This window comes from Eulemur rufifrons, chromosome 6 (genome assembly GCF_041146395.1).
Source record: "Eulemur rufifrons isolate Redbay chromosome 6, OSU_ERuf_1, whole genome shotgun sequence".
Lineage (NCBI taxonomy): Eukaryota > Metazoa > Chordata > Mammalia > Primates > Lemuridae > Eulemur > Eulemur rufifrons.
The window spans coordinates 88756129-88780426 of NC_090988.1; the positions used below are offsets into that span (position 1 = coordinate 88756129).

At 41.8% G+C, this 24298-nt stretch overlaps 1 protein-coding gene across 1 annotated transcript in view; it reads right to left on the reverse strand.

Moving 5' to 3' along the window:
• Positions 1 to 1985: 1985 nt before the first annotated feature.
• The window catches only part of PHF21A (PHD finger protein 21A), a 177942-nt gene continuing 155629 nt past the window's right edge, over positions 1986 to 24298 (reverse strand). The window contains exons 11-19 of the mRNA XM_069469870.1: positions 20394 to 20492; positions 17401 to 17452; positions 16571 to 16650; positions 16046 to 16106; positions 13308 to 13471; positions 6975 to 7130; positions 5645 to 5720; positions 4471 to 4574; positions 1986 to 3177 (exon numbers count right to left, since the gene is read on the reverse strand). Of these exons, the coding sequence (XP_069325971.1) occupies positions 2920 to 3177; positions 4471 to 4574; positions 5645 to 5720; positions 6975 to 7130; positions 13308 to 13471; positions 16046 to 16106; positions 16571 to 16650; positions 17401 to 17452; positions 20394 to 20492 (1050 nt within the window). The 3' untranslated portion in view covers positions 1986 to 2919. The remainder of the gene's footprint in view (positions 3178 to 4470; positions 4575 to 5644; positions 5721 to 6974; positions 7131 to 13307; positions 13472 to 16045; positions 16107 to 16570; positions 16651 to 17400; positions 17453 to 20393; positions 20493 to 24298) is intronic.

Genomic DNA, 24298 nt, shown 5'->3' on the forward strand with positions numbered 1-24298 from the left:
GCAGGTTTGGGGAGCAGGGTTGCATCTTGTACTCCATACTAGCCGACTCACAAAACAGCTCCCAGCTGAGTTAGGAAGAAGCCACGCCCCAACTTTAGGCGAGGTCAGAGTGCAGTCGACAATGCCCAAAGCGGCAATGCCCAGAGCGGCAGGCAAAACACTGGTCAACTCCTAGCCCAGTCCCCCGCCCTGAGACTCCTCAGGCAGCTCCTCTCCAACCAAAGGCCTCTAGTGGTGATGGCTTCCCAGCTTCTTTCAGGAACAGACAGGCATTGTGTGGCAACCCCTGCGGGCCCAGGCAAGTCCAAGGGGAGAGCTCTGAGACAGGGCATATAGCCTGCCGCTTCTCCGCCAACTGTTCCTCCACTAGTCCAGGTACCTCCAAAGCTCCCTGACAAGACGTAGCACCTTGGTTTCTGAATGAGGACAGGGAACTCTTCTCTGGCCCTCTCAACCAGCCTAGCAGCCAGGGCCTAACTGAGCTCTGTGTGGCCAAACTTAATTCCCTCTTCTGACATCCTCAGGAAAGTGAATGGAAACGGCTGATGTGGACGAGACACATTTTACTCTAAGAAGCGTCTCCTCTCTGCTGCGTTTGTTTTCAGGATCTGTCTGTCTGGGCCTAACTGGGTGGAAGAGAAGCTAATGGCCCTTTTCAGCCACCCCTAGGCTCTGGCCATTACAAGGTCCTGGGGCAGACTTGGGGGAGACGCTCTGGTAGGACCGGGGTGCTGAGCCTCCGCCTCCCTCCTGTCAACCCCTAGGGGCACGCAATGGGCAAAGGTCTCCAGCGAGAGCACACTTCTGACACACCTTACTTCCCACAAGGCAAGAAGAGAGAAATGGTCTGAGCTTTCAGAATCCTGGTTTTCTCCAGAAGGAGAGGCCATGACAGTCCAAGCCAAGGCAAGCACAGCAATTCTAGCCAGGGGTCACCTAGGAATGGGTGGGTGGAGTGTAGTAAATTCCATCTCTGAAGCCTGGAGCCAGCAGGCAGAAGAAGCGGCTGGAGCTTCGGACCTCTCTTCCAAGGCAAGACAGACAACAAGGCTACCCTGGGGCTCTCTGACGCACCCTCAAGACGTCTCATTCCTCCTTTGTTCTTTCTAAGCACCAAGGGCTGATGCAGCCATACCCTCCCCGCCAAGGCCAGGGTGCAAAAGCACCACTGGGGTCCACCGGCCACTTCCCTCAGAGGTGTCCCCCAGGCACTCATAATGCTGGTGGCTGAAAGACCAAGAGCAGCACCAAAGGAAAGGATCTCATTTAGGCACCAGCCTTTTGCTCTAGCAACATCTGAGGAGACCACGGGTAGGGCCCTGATACCATCCACACTCCATCTGGGCTTCAAAAACAGAGACAAGATCCCTGCACCAAGAAGAGAGGACAGTCTTTTCTGAGGAGGGGAGAGAGGTGGGGCACCTTCAGGGAGGCCAGCCCACCAGTCTAGAGACACACACAGCAACACGTCTTCGTGATCAGCAGGTTCTGTGCTAAAAAATTATAACTACACGGCATTTTCTCCAGTTCTGACACCTTTTTAATAGAAATCACTGTTTTTAGGAAACAAATAGCACTTTTGTAATTTTTTTTACAATGTTTCTTACCTTGATCTTAATTTTAAGTAACACTAGGAAGACCTCAATATCGTTTATTTTCCTTTTTAATTTAAAAAAAAGTTGTTGTTGTTTTTTTCCCCAGATACAAAGATTTTTGCCCTTGCATAAAAAAACAGTGCCCGAACGATGACACAAGGACTCACAAAGACTCACTGGACCTCACTGACACTATGATTCCTATTCTACCATGCAAGGTCTCGACTACCCTTAATTGGACTGTCAGCCTGAAAAACAGCTTTTCTATTCCTTATTTTAGTTTTTGTTACCAAGAAAGTAAAATAAACAATAAAATAAAACTTTTTTTAAAAGAAAAAAAGAACAAAAACAAAAATAAAAGAGAAAAGAAACGTCTCCATTCAATTCACACACACCTGGGTCGCGTGCTGCTTCGCTCAGGATCTTCTCTTCTTATAAATATAGAAAAGGGATGGAGCTTGTTTTCAAGTAAAATCACTGATCCACCTTTTTCCCTTCCTGGACACACACACCCTTCTTCCCTGCCTTGGGCACGGGCCAGGGCCCGGCTCTGCTTGTTCTTGGAGAGGAGACACGAGATCACCACGGGATGCGATTCACCCAGCAGGGAGGGAAGGGGACTCACGAGGCTTGGGAGTGGTGGGGATCCCCGCGTGGGGAACGGAGCGCGTGGGGAGAGCTATGGGCTGTTCTAGGCGTCCCCTCCCTTGCGCTGTCCCCCTGGGAACACTACTAAATACTGCTTGGTCGCTCCACCTTCCCACCCCGATCCCTCCCAGCCACTCCCCTTCCCTCTTCTCGGCACTGGGGTCGGTTAAATCTCAATTTCCTTTTTTTGGTTTTATAGTAGTGAAAGTTTAGAAACAGGAAAGCCCACACACTCTTTGGACTCGTCTTCTCTACCTAAGCAAACGGCTCTCAAATAAGGGTCTGAAACCTGCTCTCCTCCCTCGGCCCGTCCCTGCTCCCCGCCCAAGGAAACAAAAGCAAACCCATCGTGGCTGTGGAGGCTGCTGCAGGCACACACTGGTGTATAATAGAGAGAGTAAATATATTATTTCACTTGGCATGGTGCTGGCAAAGAACCTCCAGCTGGCACTATTTCATGTAACATGGTCCAATCTTTGCATGTACACACAGAATAAGAAGGATCAATTGGCAAACTCTGGTGCCACCTGGCACAAGCATCTTCTCTCTCTCTGGAACCAAAGAACCAAAAGAATTCTGCACTTTCCAGAAGAAATCCGGCTTTGCTTTTCTAGAGTCTTCAGTGTTTTGCTCTCCTTGCCGCCGGGATCCCGTGGCTTCTCCTCGAGGGGCTCTGTTATTTAGTCTCTTCCCCCTGGTTACAGTTCGCTGTGCAGCTCTGGGAGGAGGGGGAAGGGGCCGGTGTGGAGGTGGCGGCGTTGGCAGGGGGGGTGCAGTCCGGGCCATTGGAGATGGCCCCCACAGTGGCCTCAGAGTCTACAGGTTTGGAGAGGTCGATTCCGTGGATGAGGCGAATCAGCTGTTTTACCTTCTCCAGGGAGCTGTGCATCTCTTTCTGCCGGGCCAGGATGGTGTTCTTCATTTCCATGCATTTCTGCAGCGAATGAGAAGAGCGGTGGCTCTGAGCCTCCTGCTTTCCTAACAGGCCCAGCAATCCCTGAGCTCCCTCTCTGTCCAGGTAAAAGGGCCCCCCACTGCTGGTGTGCAGGCCTAGGCCTAGTTCTGCTCCTCAGTGGAGTGGGCAGCTACTACCTCAGGAATGGCGCAGGGGCGGGTTGGGGGAGCCAAGAGGTGACAGAGAAAGCAGTCATACAACGGTGTGCCATGAGCACTAGCACTTAAAACCAAACTGGCATGACCACCATAATACTATGAAACAAGTCATTCAAAACAAAGTTCCCACAGTTACCGTGAAGCTGGTTTAGGCAGGTTTGGATGTGCTTCAGTCATGCTAATGGATGACCTTCAGGACTGGACTGCGCTCTCCAGGGTAGAAAACAAGCCAGTGGCATCTGGATTCAATTTGAGGACATACTGAGGGGGTCACTCATTCAGTCAGCAAGAATTTAGAGGCAGGGCTTGGGGTGGGCCAGTGCCATTTAGGAGAATCTAGGATAGTCCAAGGCCAAAGGATGCAGCCTTTTACTCGGATTTGTAGCCTTTTGCCCTCAGCTCCCCACACCTGCTGGCTTCTATTTTAGGCAGGGACAGAGCCGTTAAATCTGCACACCATGGGTAGGTATGGTGGGGAGAAGAAAGCAAGTGAGTGGGACAGCTCGATTGCCACCTGGCGGCTGTGAGGAGCCTCTGTACCCCTGCTGGAAATACAACCCTCTTTCCCACCTCGACTAGGCAGTACTTACTTCCAATACTTGTCTCTAGAAACCCTCTTCCTCACACTGGTCAGGAAAACTGGGAAATGCAATCAGCACGGTGTGGAAGAAAGGGAGCGAGGGAAGGGCCATATGCATGGACCCACTAGCTCAGGTGACTGGAAAGAATCACACAAGGGACCAGGTCTGTGTCTGCTCAGCATCCGGTAAGGCGCTACACTCCTCCCAAGCACTGTCAGGAAAATGCAGGGGTGGTGACTACACTGCTGTAGCTGTTACTTAATCTCTTCAGCCTGGAGACTGAAAATCCTCTCTCAGGTTAAATTCAAGAGGATGTTTCAGAGCTTGGGGAAGGCACCATATACCAACTGGCCATCTGTACCTGAGGGCTGAACTCTAACTGGAAGGCAAACTTTGGATTTGCCTAAGTTAATCCTGTTAATAAACCAAAGGACATGACCCAGCCCGTGGGTCCACATGTACAGTTAAGTACTTGGAAAGGTCTACATCTATGCGTCTATGTATCTACCACTGAAGGCAAGAGGTTTACTTACACTTATAGAATTGCTGAGCTGTTTCACCTTTTGCTCTAGTTGTTCTCGTTCTTGTTTTAAATCTGAACTCCATTTAAGTAACTTCTGTTTCTCTTCTTCTTTTGCTGGAAAAAATAAAAAGGAACAGTTTTTAACAATTAATTATTGTTGGGTTTTTTTTTTTTTTTTGAGACAGACTCTCACTTTGTTGCCTGGGCTAGAGTGCTGTGGCGTCAGCCTAGCTCACAGCAACCTCAAACTCCTGGGCTCAAGCAATCCTCCTCCCTCAGCCCCCCAAGTAGCTGGGACTACAGGCACATGCATCCACACCCAGCTAATTTTTTTCTATTTTTAGTAGAGAAGGGGTCTCGCTCATGCTCAGGCTCTTCTGGAACTCCTGACCTCAAGTGATCCTCACGCCCTGGCCTCCCAGAGTGTTAGGATTACAGGTGTGAGCCACCACCACACCAGCCAACAATTAATTCTTTGAAAAGGCTACTCTGCTCAGAATGCTTGCCAAAGAAGATATTTTCCCCAAAGCTCCCAACACCAAGTGCACAGAACCTGCTCACCTGGACTTTTCCTTTTTCTATGTATAGGTATGCTAAGAAAATTGTCAGTGGTTTGGGCCTCCTGGTTTTACATAAATAAGATACCACTTCTCATTTTTTTCTCCCCAAGAAAGTCCTACAAAAACTTTCCACTTCATTCAATAAAAGGTTTTTGTTTTTAACTTTTTTTTTTTTTTTTTGAGACAGAGTCTCACTCTGTTGCCCAGGCTAGAGTGAGTGCCGTGGCGTCAGCCTAGCTCACAGCAACCTCAAATTCCTGAGCTCAAGCGATCCTCCTGTCTCAGCCTCCCGAGTAGCTGGGACTACAGGCATGCACCACCATGCCCGGCTAATTTTTCCTATATATATTTTTAGCTGTCCATATAATTTCTTTCTATTTTTAGTAGAGATGGGGTCTCGCTCTTGCTCAGGCTGGTCTCGAACTCCTGAGCTCAAACGATCCGCCCACCTCGGCCTCCCAGAGTGCTAGGATTACAGGCGTGAGCCACCACGCCCGGCCAGTTTTTTGTTTTTAACTTTAAATTTCTTTTTAAAAATAAAACAAATACTGCCTTCCAGTACTTTTTTTAAAAAAACAAAACAAAAGGAGGCTTATGAAAAAAGGGGTATGGGTAATTCTTTACCTGCTTTGTAGGCAATATAGGAATGAACAATTGCTAAAGTTCCAGGCCATGGAATTGCTTCTTCCTTCTTCAGCATCTGAAAAGATGTTTAGAATTTTACCTTGAGAACGAGGTTTAAACACACATCCTGTATCTAACAGCAAGCAACGGTGTCTGTGGCTACTGGCAGTCAAAATCCAGGAAGGATTTGTGGTAGCAGTGGTCTACAGTTTCTAGACTAACCAGTTCTAAATATCAGCCTAGGAAAATGAAGTTCAAAGGCAGAAAGAGCCAAGACACTTGAGCCCAGACTTAGAAGGAGGCTGGGACTGGGCTGAGCGTTCCTGCCTTTCACACATGCAACCCCCACCCACTCCCGACACCCAGAACCACCGACAGGAGCTGCACGTCAGCATGGTGGCAGCAGCCACTGGCAGTCTTGTCCTTGACCTGATATGGGCTGCCTGTCTCAATTTTAGCCTATGTGTCTCTCAGAGACAGCTTGTCCAAGGAAATTAAATATCAGTTCCAAATACTAAAGTATAATCTAGACGCTGTGTAGAAAATTATCAGAGGGTCACAAAATGGCATCAGGAAGAGGACAGAGTGAGAAATGATCTATTGTACCACAGAGACTGCAGCATGAGGACCAAGATTAAAACAGGAAAGCCAGAATTCTCTCAAATCAGGATTCCAAAGAACTGAGCAGGATCCCAATGCTTGCTAAGCTACTTGGCTTATTTATCTTTTATTTATACTTTGACTACTTCCAAAAATGACCTGAGACAGCTCGTAATAAAAATCATAATATAAAGATATATGGATAGTTGAGAAAAAGAGATCAGAAACCAAACAGAGAAGGAGGGAGGAGGCTAGGACAGTCCCTAATATGTCTGTCTTTTAAGTCCACGAAATAGCAAGACGGCACTTTACAGTTAGTTCTCTGAGCCTGATGACAACATAGGTTAAAAGTGAAATGGCTGTTATTTTAATCAGTTGGGCAGTTCCTTTAAAGATTTTATTCCCAAAGAAGAGTTCCAAAACCATACAACTAGGTTTGGTCCATTCTTGGAGAATGAGGCAGAATGAACTTTTAAAAGGAAGATGAGTCACTTCAAACACAAGGAAGCAGGTGGAGTCTATCCACCTCAGCACTATGACAGAGAAGCTCTGCGGCAATGAAGGCTGTGTTGCCCAGTGCTGGGCAGGGAAGATGTGAACAGGGAAGATGTGGCCTGGAGAAGAACACCTGGGAGAGAGAACAGACTGCACCATTCCCCAGGAAAGGAATTCCTCCTGATGGTGGAGTCTTCTCCTCCTTGGCCCCTCACCCCTGACCCACCCACAGCACCTGGTCCTGACATCTGGGACAGATCCACATGCCCTTGGGAATCGCCTTCAGAGGAGGGTCTAAGCAGTCCAGATGATACACACGGGAACACGTGTCGCACATCAGCAACTGGCCACTTTTTCTGCAAACGCTGCAAAAATCCTCATGGATATCACCCTATAAAATTGAGAGGAAAGGTAAGAAAAAGGACAAAAAAAGATAAAATTTTAATGTTAACATGCACATCCTGGATGCATATAAATGTTTTAGGACCATCAGCTGCCACATTAGGAGAGTGTTCAAGAAAAGTAGGAATCACCAATGGCACAAGCCCCCACACACTCCATACAACTCAGGTTCCTCGGTGGGGACAGTACAGTAGTTCCCCCTTATCTGTGGGGGACATGTGCCAAGACCCCCAGTAGATGCCTGAAACCACAGACAGTACTGAACCCTATCTATGCTATGTTTTCCCTATACATTCATATCTATGATAAAGTTTAATTTATAACTTAGGCACAGTAAGAGATTAGCAACAATAATAAAACAAAACAATTATAACAATATACTGTAATAAAAATTATGTGAATGTGATCTCTTTCTCTCAAAATATCTTAATATTTTCAGACTATGGTTGACCGCAGGTAACTGAAACCATGGAAAGCAAAAACTCAGAGCGGGGAATACTGTATTCTTAATTTAAGTTAGAGTTTACACGAAAGGTCTTGTGGTTGCCTAGGCCAAAACTAACTTTATAGGTGACAGCTAAGCATTTACTATGTTTTGGTAGAGGTCAACCCACAAATAATTTTGTAGGCACTGAAATCCATTCTTCGAAGTGGTTTGCAATACGACACAAACAATTCTGATTACCAGTCATTTCTGGGGGGAGTTTAGAAAGATAGGGAGAGAAGGCAGACAAAAAAATGGAGTTTTACTGAACTACTAGCTTGTTTAGTGAGAAAAAATATAGTGAAAGTTCAAATGGGAAAAAATTAAGTCAGGAGCAAATTAAACTCATGATCTGTCTAAAATGAAGAATCTGTCTAGTAAACCCCTTGGACCCTCTTGTGGGGGGTGGGGGGGAAGATAAAACGAAGAATTAAAAAGCCAAAGCAACAATGTTGTCCTGAAATCAGGATTTTGCATTTGCTGTTCCATGGACCATTCTACTCTGAAAGGCTGGATCCCTGTAAGATACTTCACTGGCTGGAAGAAAGCGAGCAGCCCCATCCACCCTGCCCGTCTCTCCCACCTGCTAGTGAGGGGATAAGCACTCAGGTAAGTCTGCCGGAGCCCTCTAAACAGAAGGCAGCATACGAAAAAACAGTTCTGCTTATAATTTGGAGAGGAGAACACAGAAAAATAAAGAGTTATTAAAGAGCAGCTGTTCTTGGGATGGGATTAACACCACTGATAAGGACACCAGGGAAGAGAAGACTGAAGGGACATGCCAGAGGTGACCCAGCAAGTCGAGCCAACGTGCTGTTTTAGATTTCAAGGTCTAATGCAGAACTTGTGCACAGAGAGCAATGCCGAGTCCTTCCTTTCTAGGATGTTATCCCTCTACCACTGCTACTGAAGGAACACATTTCACAGACACATACTTTCTCTCTAAAGGAAAGGAAACTTTCTCTATAATTCACCAGGGTATTTGGGAGCCTACAAAATATGCTGCAAAAAGTTATAAGACACATTATAGTGTGGATGGATTTTAATCTTAGTAAGAAAATGTCACTTCTGGGCAGCAAAAAAGATACTCATTACATGTACAAAAATATGATATGAAAAGGCAGCCTAGTAGTTTAACTTCCAGGCACCAAAAGAGGTAAGGTTTCATCCCTGGATTAACCATGACTTTCTTCCTTCATTATTAAAACCAGGCTGAGGAGTGCTCTTTTCCTGTGGAGGGTTCGTCTTTCTTGAACCTCAGCCCCAAGTTTTAAGTCTCTATCTTTATGAAGTTTATAAAAAATGTGTGGTTTCAAAGACTGTTTTACACTAACCATAGATAAAATTATCAGTGGAGGAGTGAGTGAGTCAAACTGGACATCTTATTCAGAGGGACTTGTTGTTCGAGTAAGTAGAGTTTTGCTCACTTTCCTTTGCTCCTGAGTAAGGAGGATATCAAGTATAAGGCAGAGAAGTACAGAAAATAAAGGATAATTTCTTTAAGTTTCTAAAGGAAAGAAACCTTCCTATCCTATTTACATATCCTATATCAGTAGTTCCTAATATTTTTGGTGTTAGGATCCCTTTACACTCTCAAAGTTACTAAGGACCCCAGAGAGCTTTTATGTAAGTTATAGCTATTGATATTGACTATAGAAGAAGTTATAATATTTTTGACTTTGAAATAATCACAGAATCACAGAAAGTTACAAAAACAGTATATTGAAAAATCCTAAACCCAAGAACACACAGGCATACATTCCATTAGCTGTCAGAGTGATATTATCACACATCATACAATATCTGGAAAATTCCATTGTTCAGTCTTGAGAGAATGGGAGTGAAAATGGCAAATGACTTTTTAGCATTATTATGAAAATAGTTCTGATTTTACAACCCCCTGAAAGAGTCTTGGGGACTCCCAGACTATACTTTGAGGACTGCTGCCCACAGAAATGAATATAAAATGCCAAGATTTTTCATCCATACAGAATTGGTTATTTGCCTAAGGAGAGCAGGGGAAGTCCATGGAGGTACTGCACCCGGTCAAAAGGCTTAGGCTTTGGTGACTGACCAAATTATTACCATAAACCACCAAATAATAAGTTGAAAGATGACTGGCCCGTGATTCTTTGCTAGGAGCTGAGGGTGTATCTTTTCAGGAAACGTGCTGGCTATAAGCCAGGAAACAAGTGCCACTTCATCATGTGCTAAAAAATTTTATAATTATGTCAACGTATCTTCCTTTTATATAAAAACAATGAGTAGCAACAAGATATATCCTGAGGATTAGTGTCTGGCTGGGTCTTGTATCACCGAGTCCTTCCAAATGGTTATTGATCCCCAGAAATGCCTATCTCTCAACTGTAACTGTTTAATTAGTGTTGGTGGGGGTGTGCTACCCAGCAGCAAACATACAGAGCCCTGTGTGTTGACTTTAATCACTGCCACTGTTGGGATACTGTAAAAATAGAAGTCAATTACCTTTTTAAAAAAATACATTTCACTGAGTTTAACTCAGGACATTCTGAACATATTTAATGGTTTTAGAAAAGCTTTCTTTTACCTTTAGATTTCTGAAAAGCATAATATTTGCATTTTAAGATAAAACCTGGAAGAAGCTTAGTTGTGGTTTAATCTGAGTGGATCCTTTGGGTTCAGTCTCTCAAAGAAAACTATAAACTCTCTCAACCAAAAAAAAAAAAAAAAGCTAAACAAAAATATTGTTTAGAAAAGTGACTCACACATAGAACCACAAAGTCATCTGTCCCCCAGCATTTATGGAACACCCCAGAGGGACAGCTCTACCAAGAACCCAATAAGCTGGTGATCCTTTGGCAATTCTTCAACTGAGGAAAAGCTGGGATTATCTTTGGTGCCAGCAAACAAGGTGTCTGACAGGGACTCCTGATGCTCATTAACAAGACAGTTAGAAAACTTGTACCTATTACTAATGCAAAGTCAGGGAAGCTGGATAAAACACGGAATCTTTAGAGCAATGATGAGTCTGTAGCCACTGCTATGTCTAAGGAAGGAAACCTGTCAGAGAACAGAATTCTTCTATGACCCTGGTCCTCCAAAGATAACACTTGCTTTCTTGCGGCTGGAATTTTAACTCAGAATGTTCATATAGTATTCTTTTGCTCTTGGGAAAGGGGTAGGTCATTAGTACGCTCTAAGAAGCTTCAAGTTCAAGGGACATTTTACCTTAAGATGGTCAAAGACAAGCTCTGTAATTCACAAAAGAACTTAGACATATGCGAAATGAAACTGATGGTTTCTCTCCTCAAATCTGTTCCTCTTGTAATCTTTAGTAAATGGCACTTCATCTTTCTAGTTGTTTAGGCCAAAAACTTTGGATTTATCCTTGACTGTTCTCTTTTTTGCATAAATCATATTCCATCCTGACTCTTTAAAATATAAGCAGATGATCACTTTTCTCCATCTCTACTTCCACCATCCTCATAGGCCAAGCTATCAGCATCATCTCTTGCTTGAACAATTGCAACAGCCTCTTAGCTGGTTTCCCTGCTTCCATCCTATTCCACCTACAGTCCCTTCTCCATATTTTAGACACAGTGATCCTTTTAAAATCCAAGTTGATTTTGAAAATACCTTAAAAATAACAAATGCAGGCAAGAACCATCAAAGGATGCTAAAACAATTGGGTGAATTTGTTGGGAAACTAGGTAATTTATATAGACTCAAAGCTATCTCCACCAGAGGAAAAGGCATATTTATAAGTAGGAAAATTTGATAGAAACTATCTTAAGAGATAGAAGTTAACGTCGCCGACAGTGGGGCAAGACTGACACCGTGTGCGTCCTGTTGTGATGCACTGACAAGGACCCATCAGCACTTATTAGTGATGAATGAGTTCAGAATACTGAATCTACTGTTGAGAAAAAAAAAATCAGCCCAAATGGAGAGGTACTCTGTAGAGCAACTGGCCTATCTTTTAAAAAAATGTCAGTGTTATGAAAGACAAAGAAAGGCTGAGAGGAATAAAGGAGACTAAAGAGACAATACCATGACAATAAATGTCAAGAGTCATCTTGGACTGCATCCTGGAGCAGAAAAAACAAAGTGTTTCAAAGGCAAGTATCGGGACAATTGGAGAAATGTGCATATGGACTGTATATTATATACTAATATTTTATCAACGTTAAATTTCCTCAATTTGATAAATGCATTATGGCTATACAAGAGAATATCTTTGTTCTTAGGGGATATACATGGAAATATTTTGGGGTGAAGATTCATGAGGTCTGCAACTTTTTGTTAACTGGTTCAGCAAAAAAAAGATAGAGAGCGTGGGGGGAGAAGCATATGTGGCAAAACGTTAACAACCGGTGAATCAAAGTGAAGGGTATACATTTGTTCTTTGTACCGTTTATTGTAACTTTTCTGTAGCTTTGAAATTTTTCAAAAGAACAACTGAAAAATCATGTCACTCCTCTACTCAAAACCCTCCAGTAGTCTCCCATTTTACTCAGAATAGAAGCCACAGGTCCTGTGGAACTGGCCCTGCCATCTCTGGGGTCTCCCTTCCCACCACTCTGGACAGCTTGCTCTGCCCAGCTCTCCTGGCCTTCTTTTCTTTCAAAGCGCCATGCACACTCCCACCTCTAGGCTTCTGCACTGCTATTCCCTCTGCATGTAATGCTCTTCCCCGAGATACGCCTGTGGTTCCTTCACGGCCTAACAGAGAGGCTTTCTCTCACCAGTCTTCATAAAATAGCAATCTCCTGCCGCCACTGTGCTCATGTCCTCAATCTAGCCTACCTTTCTTCACAGTACTTTTCACTACCTTACATATTACACGTTTACTTTCTTATCATCTGGAATATGAGCTCCTTGAGGGCAGGGAGCTGCTTTTGTTCCCTGCCGTGTCCCCAGCCTCAAAACAGCCACTTGCTCTGCAGAGGAGTGCTCAGTATCTGCTGGGTGAATTCGCTGCTTTGTGAGTGCTGATTTAAATATTTAGAGCACTGGTTCACACTCCTGCGGTTTGTGGGTAAAGGGCTACTATGTGACTTTTTTTAAGGAACTTGTTTCCTTTTTTTTTTTTAATTTTTAATTTTTTTTTATTCTTTGGAGACAAGGTCTTACTTTGTCACCCAGGTTGGTCTCAAAATCCTGGCCTCAAGCAATCCTCCCACCTTGGCTCCAAAGTGCTGGAATTACAGGCATGAGTTACCTCGCCTGGCCAGGAACCTGTTTCTGATCAACTCTGCTGAATAAAGTTGCTCTACAGAAAACTTTCCACTTCTGGAATTATACTTGAAGCAGCAAACAAGGGCTGTTAGGGGAACACATGACTTGTTCATTTTCCCTACTCCCAAAACACTAATGATAGAAACCTGTACACCTCTCAATTCTATGAGATGATTTCCCCATCCCCATCCCTTTTCTGAGAAACCATTTACACTAGATCAAATTCAGACTCTGAAAACTCTGACTGAGCTTCCTGATGTTATTTTTAACATGATTCTCAAGGACATGGAAGGTCTGGGACCTCAGAAGGAAGCGGCCATACATGGCATACAAAGCATCCTGTAGCGTTTATCGTTGTTCCAGGGTTAATCAAGAAGATGCAAGTTGATAAGGAGACAACATATGATAACGCTCTTCCCAATTTAAGCTCTCAGAAAGAGAGCAAACTTTTCCCAAGTTACTTACGTCTGTGGAGGTGGGGCTGGGCAGGGACACAGGCTGAACAGGTGCAGGGAAAGTGAATGTGGTCTCTGTCTTTTCATTTTCAGGGGAGTCAGGATGACTGGATGGGGGGGATGTTGGGGTAAGGGCTCCAAACCCCAGCACTGCATTGTATTTTGGAGGACGACCTATATACCAAGAGAAGGGAACAAAAGGGAAAAAGGGGGAGGGAAAGAGAGGGGGAAAATGATCTTACATACCTTTGGCCAGTGTTCCTCATTGGCTAGCATGGAAAAGGAAGTGAGGTAGCAGACAGAAGGTTAATACAACAGTCCCAAAGGAAGGAAGAGAAGCAAAGATTTAAATGTCATTAGAAACAACTACATGAATCTCAAGAGAAGGGAGGATCAGAGAGCCTTGGAGAATGACAGAGGAGCTGGCTTATGTAAAAAGACCTCACCTTAGGCAGATTATGGTGAAGTTCCTGGACTATTAAAATTTAAGATTTCTAGTGCAAGAACCAAGATGTCAAAGCCCAATGGGAGCCAAGGCCAGGAATAAGAATTTATTTTTTCATATCTTTTGCATATTGTCTCTAAGGTTTCTCCACAATCACCATTCTTACAGTAAAATTGATGATTCTTACTTCCCACAAACTGATTTATTTAGGATTTCTGCTTTTCCTTTTCTTTCCTATCTACATTTTGGTCAGTTCACTGCTTGTGAGGATAGAGAGAGGCAAAGCAAGGAGGCAAAATTCAAGTTAGCTATTTTAACTTCTTGCTGTTAGAGCTATTGAGAGAGACGTTCTGATAGTAGCTGAAACCTGAGAGCTAAAATGATGCTCTGGGCCTAACAATGAATTTAAGTACTTCTGGCTCTGGATACCCTTCCCCAGCTGACTGAAAACTGTTTCCCCTCTTTCCATTACAAACACTCTGGTGAACTATATGTCTAAAAACTGGGGCTGTTCCAAAGTCTCAGGAAAGGCCCTGTCATCAGCACTACTAACTGAGAGGCTGATTTGTGCAAGATCATTTTGAATCAAACTTCACAGCTACAAAGAATCTATAAATGAGCCCTATAGGTACAGAAAGTCCAGGTCAACCACTCTTGCCTCACCACACATCTAAGACAGGGTCCTTATCTTCCCCAGGGTCATAGCTTACGAGCTGTGAGTGATCCAAAGTATACGCACAGCATAGCAAAGGGGAAAAAAAAGAGCCAAAGGGGTACAAAACTGCCTATAAGCACTGGTAAATGGTATATATGATCATGACTTTGCCAAGTTATAATTTATATTAGGATTATGCACAAGACTCAATATTCTGTCAGACATTACACAAACATTACCTCTCTGTGTTAAACTGGCAATGTCTACAGGACAAAGACAGATCTTACTGGTTTGTCTTTTTTAGGAAATTTAGTGCTGCTAGAAGGGGAACTGGAAGATGAATGCTCTTTGTTTACCCATGGAAGGCACATCCTAGGCATTGTGAATGCAGGCTTCTATCCTCTGACCTTGGCAAGAGATGCCAAGGTCTTTCTGGCTCATTTAACTCCCATCCTCTCAGCAGACACTGTTCACTATCAGGTAAATTAATTGTGGCCTCTGGCTGGGGGGCTCCTTTCTGAGAACTGCGTCAGAGGTCACTAAAAAAATTGCTGAACACAAAACAAAACAACAAAAAATAACCTATGGCACTGGTTACTGTGGCCCAGGAATCAATATAAAGCAATGACTTGGAGTTTCCCATCTAAATATTTTTGGCAACTTGAATGACAGGACTGAGGAAACATTAGAATGAGTTACTAAGGGTGGGTATGATATCTCTTTTTGTGGGTAGGGGAAGGTGATGGTATAGTTATAGCCCTGCCTAAGGCAGACAAAGGGTCGGGATGACCTCCTAAGCTTCCAGTAGCTCTGAGATTGTGTGCGCATATGCAAAAATTAGTATGCTACTCCACTCACTCTGCAACCTTTCTAGCCTGGAACTATAATTCAGGGACACATTACCATGTGGGGAAAAGGACCTTGGGATGTATTACTGACATCAAAGAACAATTTCAGTACCTTGTTTATGAGCTCAAACCCTGAGCTATTAAGACCTATTTAGACCTGCACAGTCAGAGATGCTGCAGCCGCTGCTGTTTTTTCTGTTCTAAGAGTAAAGTAGAATGCCCATGGGAAGGTCTGAAATATGGGAATGGAATGTATTAGGAATTTGTGCTTTGGGAAACCTGTTTTGACAGTAACCTTTTTCTTACATAGTTGGGAGATACCCTCTTCTCAACGATTCTAAGTTCAAAGTGTGGCTACCTTTCTTCTTCCTGGAAAGTCTGCAGCTCCACACTCTGCTATCTCACTGGCAGCAGGACAACCAAGACACTATTAGGAACACCTTGGCAACAGCATTGCTCTGTTCTGCTTAATGGTGCTCAAATGCTTCCTTTACATGGTGTTCTGTTCACTGTGCTATTCATGCATGGCCTGGCGGGCTCAGGGCAGAAATGTTGCATTAAACCATTCCCCTGAGTCAGCTTTGCCAGAATCCTAGGTAAGTTAGCTTTTCATTCAGCATATAGAACTCTAATAAGAAATCTCACTCTCTTTTCTCCCCCATTCTCAGAGAACAACAACAAAACTATGTTCGAGGGATAGAGGAGTTAGGTCCTAGGAAAATGGGAGTAGGGAGGGAGAAGAAACACACACAGAAAGCAAAAGTAACAGCAGCAAGGGAGAGGTACAAAAAGGTCCTCACCTCTCTTCCGGGTCCCAGGATGCATTGTGCTGTTTAGGTATGTGACTGCACTCTTCTTACGCTTTGAGGATTGAAGAAGGAAAGGTGACTGGTTGAATAGCATGGTTACTTCCTACTAATACTGGCACAAGCTAAAGACCAAGCATGACATGCCTGTCAACATGCCAGCTAGTCAGTGCTAATCATCCTAAGGTCTCAGTGCTAAAGGGTTTTATTATTACATGTGTACTTGGCTCTCAGAAAAGTCTGCCTCTGCTTCAGATGATAGTTGTGCTAGAGTCAGGATGAATTCAAATTTTAAGTAGGTTTGTGTCTGCTCACACTTAGGGGGAAAAAAAGCCAAGGGCTAAGCAGTGAATAATAAAAATGAAATAATGTAAACCAGAGAAAAAAACCAACTTTTCGCAGAGCTGGCCAAGCACAATCAGGGTGCTGCTCTTAAGCAGGCTTTCAGATGGGAGGTGCCGAACAAGTCAGAAGTACAATTGGAGTGGGAGGGAAGGGCCAAGTGCTGGCCAAGAATACCTCTGGCTCAAAGACTGCACCACTGTATACTGGATTTGCTGTTGTTCTTCTTTTTCGCTCTTGCCTCTTGCTTTGGATTTCTTGAGAAAAGAAAAGATTTTGATTAGAAGAGAGGTATGGAGAACCTACAAAACTTAACTTCATTGTCTTGTCTGTTGGTTTTCCCGTAACAAATCAGAAACAGGTGGCAAGTCTCTTTTCACTGCAGCCTTAACAGAGGCAAGTACACTATTAGAAGCAAATATGTAGGACCATCTACTCTTACCTCTCAGAAAGCAAGACCATGCTGTCCCACAATGTGACTGAGAGCTCAACAGTAGACAGCATTTGTAAACAAGCTGTCCTGGTTTATTTTTAGACTACTGTATATATAGGTCTCGATGAACTTTATCCATAGACTTAGACTGAGTAACCCAAATTCATCATTCTTAAATTAAATAACCAGGACAGGTATAGCTTTGCAACTGTTTTTAAGATTCTGATAACCTGGAATGACTGAAAAATATAGACAACGACTTATTGGAGGAGTACATGCTACTTTGTGCTGTCTGAAAAAAAAGAGCTCCCCTAAAGGGAACAGAAGTCACCTTAATTCAGGCAACTGGGAAGGTTTTCCCAGGTCGGTAGTATGGATAATGATAGGAAGGGGAGGGCCTGAACATCAGACAGAGGGAAGGCAATTTTTCCTCTAAAGGAAATAAAGTTCACATTCGTTGAATCATACTCTATTTGTGTTCCAATTTTCTATTCTAGGAATTCAATCAAACACCATTTTCAAGAACAAAGCTGTGGGCCAGAAAAAAGGCAATGCCAAGAATATCTTCTCTTACCTTCTAGATGGTCATGTGTTACCAACCCTAGAGACACCATGAAGGCAAGTTTCTGTGCCAGAGAAACAAAAGAAGAATATACTTCAGTCTGAGTTTTCACAAAGCCAATAGCAGGTTCCTCCTCAGACACAAGGGAAAGTTAGCCCAATGCGCTGGGTGCTTGAAGGAGGCTGGATTCAGATGAACTAAAAGCAGGCAACCTCCACTCTTAGTAGCTATGGAGACACTCTAGTAGCTTTCTGGTCTAACAGGCCCAAAAGAGAAGGACTGGGGTCTACATTTTTCTACTTTCTCAAGGACAGAAATCAGTATCAAGTGACCTGAGTTGTTTTTTTTCCTTCAGAAAACTCCTCTCAAAGGGAAGTCAATTTGATACTTGAAAAATGTGCAGAGGATTTTAAAGAGCCTCCCAAATAACAAGCTCCAAATTCCAAGTGCTTCACTTGTCATGACTAGGTCAGGGTTTCTCACATTTTTACTGCCACTGATTGGACAATGCTAAATCAAAGCTAAATGATTTCTAGGAATGACAGCAGGTGATTCTGTGTAATACTATGATTTTTCAATCAAACATGGACCTAAAAATTATGGAGCAATTTCTCTCTGAAGATCACTCTTAGGGCTCCCTAAGTAGCTAAGTTGACTAGAGACTGCATCCCAAAGCTGAAATGTTAAGATACATCAAGCTGGAGAGAGCATCGGATTGATTTCTATTCTTCTCTTTGGTTGCCTGTAGTCTGAAAAGTATGTCTTCCTTGTCTGTTGTACCACTGCATGTGGTTTCTGAATATGCCAAATAATACATCAGTTTCTTTCTCTGATGAATAAAGAATATCATCAATTGTTAAAAGACATACTCCTGTAGAGTTATTTATACCAGTTTGGTCTTTAAAAATCCTGACATCTTATCCTTGACATTAAATATCATGATACTTTGGCCTGAAGTGACAGGTTCAGCCTACTGAAGATACATTCCTTGAGGAAGCCACTTGAGCACATGGAAATGTCCTTTACTGGTATCTTCAGAGTCTTAAAGAAATGTTTTTATTTTATTTCTTATTTCAAAAACTTAGGTAGGCACCTATCCCCACGGACAGCCAGAGTAATCCAGCAAGAAAAGCGGTCTTGGACTCACCCATTTTCTACACTGTACACTGAAACATACTGTGGTTGCCAACTGACTACACTACTAACTTTCACTAGCCCTTCAAAATATAATCAAGATTAGAAGGTTCTCCACCAACTGTTCTGTTAATAAAGCAGTGTGTGGACAGACATTCAGATGCACCCTCTTTTAAGCAAGTATCAGCACCCTTCTTGACCATTCACATTCAACTCATCTTTGCCAGTCTAGATCAAGCTACAAAATAATCATTAAACGAGAAAATCTCCTCCCTTGTGGAATAGATTTTCAATGATAGAATAAAAAGTTTTTAAGGGCCAGGCGCGGTGGCTCACGCCTGCAATCCTAGCACTCTGGGAGGCCAAGGCGGGAGGATCGCTCTAGGTCAGGAGTTCGACACCAGCCTGGGCAAGAGCCAGACCCCATCTCTACTAAAAAAATAGAAAGAAATTAACCGGACAACTAAAAATATGTAGAAAAAAATCAGCTGGGCATGGTGGCGCATGCCTGTAGTCCCAGCTACTTGGGAGGCTGAGGCAGGAGGATCACCTGAGCCCAGGAGTTTGAGGTTGCTGTGAGCTAGGCTGACGCTACGGCACTCTAGTCCGGGGAACAGAATGAGACTCTGTCTCAAAAAAAAAAAAAAAGTTTTTAAGAACTTTTGCCTCATATATTTATCCCACATATGCCAACAGCTAATTTATTCTCTTTATGGCAGTGATCTGTCCAACCAGAAGGTGAAATATTTGCTGCTACACGTTAGTATCTGCTTTCCCACATTGTGTGCCACTGACATAAGATATCCTTCAGTTTCTTTTGAGAAGGAAACTTTACCCATAGTTTACTATTTTTCCTCCGTCAAGTATAATACTTGTCGTCAATTTTGCAGATGATTTTACAAGTTTCTCAGTAATTTGTGTGACTAGTACTTCTTGTTAGTTACAGTTTTGGTCCCTTCTTTAAAGATAAAATTAAAAATTAATTCATTTCATATAAGAATGAATTAGATTTTGTATTTATTTTAGAAAAACCTGAGTTGACTCAATAAATCACTGCTTTAAGAAAAAGACATGAAGCTTTGATGGCTTCATGTCACTATTTGACATGGTTTCATTATACAGAATGTACTGAAGATAAAGAGAAATGGATTACTGGTCTAATAAAATCTACGTATCAGATATCCATCATCATATTACCTATCCATATTTTTCTTTTATAGCTGCATATACAAAAGCATCCAACTAAAAAAATTTTCTTGCCTAAGGACATACATGTTCACATTTTTGTATTAGGGTCTTGTTTGCTAATTATGTTTATAATTCTATCTTAAGTTGTAGTATAGATGTTACGATTTTCATCGCTACTATTATGCTTCAATGAACTACTTTTGAGCTACTGATTCATTTGGGATTCGGGATTCTAATGCAGTATAATGGCAGTAACAAAATGTACATTTAACAACTGTAATCGATAATATGAATAGATATTAGCTGAGTGAACTGGATATCTTATAAATGTTGGCCAAGACAAACAGAACATAATAATGATTAGGAATGTAATCGGATAGCTGGAAAATTATCATTAATCTTACATTTCAAATTTGTAACAAGTATATCAACAATATCATTTTAAAACTTTTCCTTTGAAATAATCAATACGCTTATGTGCCAGTGCATGGACCCTCAGGACCACACTGTAATAAATACTCCCTAGGTCCACCTGGCTCTGCAATAACATGGTTGAATAATGAGAAAGCACAAGAAAAGGGATGATCGAGTGACTCGGAGAGCAGGTGTCCCTCCTGGTGTGTGAAAATAAACCACACATCATAGACTGAGCCCGAGCCCTTCCTTTGGATAGATGGGCCTACCTGAGGGTTCTCTTCCCGTTTTGGTTTAGGTGCAGCAGGTGGGGTGATGGTACGGCTCTCTGTTTGTTTCTCTTCTGTTTCTGTGTGAGATTTAACTGTCTAGGAGAGAAAAATTTAAATAAAAATTCAGAATCCATTTTTTAATTAAAAGAATGAAAACAACCAGCAGTTTAACAGTGGCCAAGAAGAAAGAAAAGAACATACTCAAATTTGGAAAATTATTTAATAAAGGAGTTAATATTATGGATTTCATTGGGAGAGGGAGGGAAATAAATTGGAAAGCCCCAGTTGAAATGAAATTGTATAGAGTAAATATGAATCTATAAATACGATAGTCTACATAATACAAAAAGAAAAACCCATCGTTTAATTCCTATGTATAGAAATGAAGTACATGCTGCTCTCTCTGATTTTAATGTATTTTAGGATGTGGAGGTAATTTCCCAGAAGCAGGCCCACTGTTGTTATATATAGGTCAAGCTCTAGTCCACAGCATACTCAAGATCACAATGATGTTGAAAACATCTTACATACACCCTCTTTTATTTCAGGATAATTCTAGTCATAATCTAAGAGAGATTGCTGAGTAACCTTTTCTTAGAATATTTAAAACCTCCCTATATCATCCATTAGAGGAGAGATGAAATTGCCAAGAACTACCATCCTAATTATTCCCAAACTCTTCTTCCAGAAGCATCCACTCAAGAAACACCTGTTGCATTACCATGTTCAAACACAAACAGCAGCTAGCATATTGGTAGATCAGGCTTGCTTTACTACTCTTACCATGACCTAATGGCTAATTCATTTTATGAAGCCCTCTGTAAATACTGAAATGATTTTAGGACAGTGAGTATAAAACTGTAAACACAAACCTAATTTGCTTTTTCAAAATTAAAAAAAATGTGGCTACAATGGTCTTTTTGTATGGCAACAAGTAATAAGTAAGAGTAAAACTGATTATTGATGGGCAGGAGCTAAGTGAAAGACTTTACTCCTACAAATAGGACATCAAAAGTTCTCAAAAATTATGCTGTGAAATACATTATTAGATCCGAAAACCACAAGCACAAAGATCTTTCACTTTATTTCCTGGCTACTTCTATATTTTCCTTCGGCTTTTTTTTTTTTTTTGCTTTTCCTGGTTCATGAAATTCTTTTTGTTTTTCAATTGAAAAATAATAATTGTACATATTCATGGGGTACATAGTGATGTTCTGATACATATAGATAGGGATAATTAGCACATACATCCTCTCAAACAGTTATCATTTCTTTGTGCTGAGCACACTCAGTATCCTCCTTCTAGCTATTTCAAATGATATATATATTTTTTGTCTTTTTTTAAATTCAGAATATTATGGGGGTACAAACATTTTGGCTACATGAAATGCGTTTGCCTCGCTCAAGCCAGGGCTACAAGCGCGTCCATCCCTCACACAGTGTGCCCCGTTTCCATTAGTTGTGGGTTTACCCCCCTACCTTTCCTTCGGCTTTTTGTATTATCACATAAGGAAAGTGTAAGCTGCCTTATCAGTACTGTGGCAACCACTTCTCAGGCAAATGTCTCCCCCTGCCCCCACTGACTGGTATCCTGTCTTATTTTCCCCTTTATACTAAAAGCTACTTGAGTGTGGGGTTTGTTTCATACACCCCTTTGTACCTAGTATAGTGCCTCATGCAGAGCAGGTATACAGCAAAGAGCTGATGATCTTCTGAGTGACAAACATGATGAGGAAGAATCACTCGAGTCATTCTTTCCCTCTCTCTCTCTCTCTCTCACACACACACACACAGTTTTTATCCAAAAAGGACACATTTCCTTTATAAAACAAACCACCAATGGGGAAGTAGTTTGTAGTGACATTTAAAAGGTCCTGGATGGCCAGAAAGCTTATTTTCATGGTTCTTTGAACATAGAAGGACAGAAGTATGAAGGAGGAGGGGGAAGATAAGGTCAACTATAAGGGTGTGCTGCTTCAGTCCCAGGCTGTGTGAAGCTCCGTGGAGCCTCTTACTTCCACTTCTAAGGCTGCGTAAAGCACTTAGTGGCAATGCCTCTGGGGAAGGGCAAATCAATTCCTCTCCACTAAAGAATTACTCACGGTTCAAATTTCTCTTTCTCATGTAAGGAGAGTACAATTATTTCAGTGTTAGATAAAGAATACCAAACAGTATCCAAAAAATAAAAATAAAACAATCAAAATATTAGAGGGTGCCTTTCTCTCACGGATCCCTTGCTCTGGGGGAAGCAGGCCTCATCTTGCGAGAGGCTCTATGGACAGCCCAGGTGGTGAGGAACTGAGCCTCCAGCCCACGGCCAGTGGAGAAGTGAGGCCTGCCACGCCCATGTGCCCGAGCCTGGAAGTGGAGTATCTAGCTCTAGTTGAGCCTTGAGATGACAGTAACCCTGGCCAACGAGTTTGACTGTAAACTTATGAGAGTCCTTTAACCAGAACCACACAGCTAAGCTGCAGACAGACCAGAGGCAGTGCAATGATGTATTTAAGGTGATGAGAGAAAAAAAAAAAACAAAAAACAAAACTATCAGCCAAGAATTCTATAGCCTGTAAAATTATTCCTCAAAAATGGAAAAATTAAAACATTCCCAAATAAACAAAAGTGGAGGATATTCACCGCTAGTATACCTGCCCTAACGAGAGTTGTTTAGGCTGAAACGAAAAGACACTACACAGGAACTTGAAGCCATATGAAGAAATAAGAACTCCAGTAAATATGTGCCTTTACTGTACATATTTAACTACGTGGGTAAATATAAAAGCCAGTACTATTGTATTTTTTATTTTAACTTCTCTTTTTTGTTTCCTATATGGCTTAAAAGACAAATACACAAAACAATAATCATAAATGTGTATTAGTGGGCACACAATGCATAAATATATAATTCGTGACAATAACAACATAATGGGGGGGCAGAGCTATATACGAGCAGGGTTTTTGTATATTATTGAATATAAGCTGTGATTAATTCAAACTAGATTGTTAAAAATTTATGAATGTTAACTGTAATTCCTATGGTAACAACTAATAAAATAATTATATACAGAAAAGGAAATGAGGAAAGCATGAAAATGGTACAATAGAAAAAACAAACAAACATAAAAGAAGGTAATATTAGAGGAAATGAAGAGCAAAAATGATATAAGGTATGTATAACGTATGTAGAAAACAAATAGCAAAATGGCATAAATCCTTCCTTATTGGTAATCTCTTTAAATGTAACCAGATTAATCTCAACAATTAAAAGACAGAAAGTAGCAGAATGGACAAAATACATGTGCCAAATATATGCTGTCTGTAAGAGACTCATTTTAGAGCAAAAGTCATAAAAGGTTGAAAGTGAAAGGATGAAAAAAGATATTTCATACAAATAGTGACCGAAGAGTGCAGGGATAGCTACTCTACTATCAGACAAAAGTGACTTAAAGTCAACATGTGTTACAAGAAATAAAGGTCATTACATATTGACAAAAAGGTCAATTCAAAAAGAAGATATAATAGTTACAAACATATACACACCAAACAACAGAGCCTCAAAATATATGAAGCAAATATTGACAGAATTGAGGAAAGAAATAAACAGTTTTACAACAATAGTTGGAAATTCCAAAACCCCACTTTAAACAATGGACAAACCTTATAGACACGAGATTAATACAGATGGAGAGGACTTGAACATTACAAACCAACTAGACCTAACACTCCATTCAACAATAGCAGCATACATATTTCTTATCAAGTATACATGAAACATTCTCCAGGCTAGACTGTATGTTAGGCCACAAAACAAATCATAATAAATTTACAAAAACTGGAATCATCAAGTATCTTCTCTGACCAAAATGGAAAGAAGTTATAAATCAATAACAGAAGGAATATTGGAA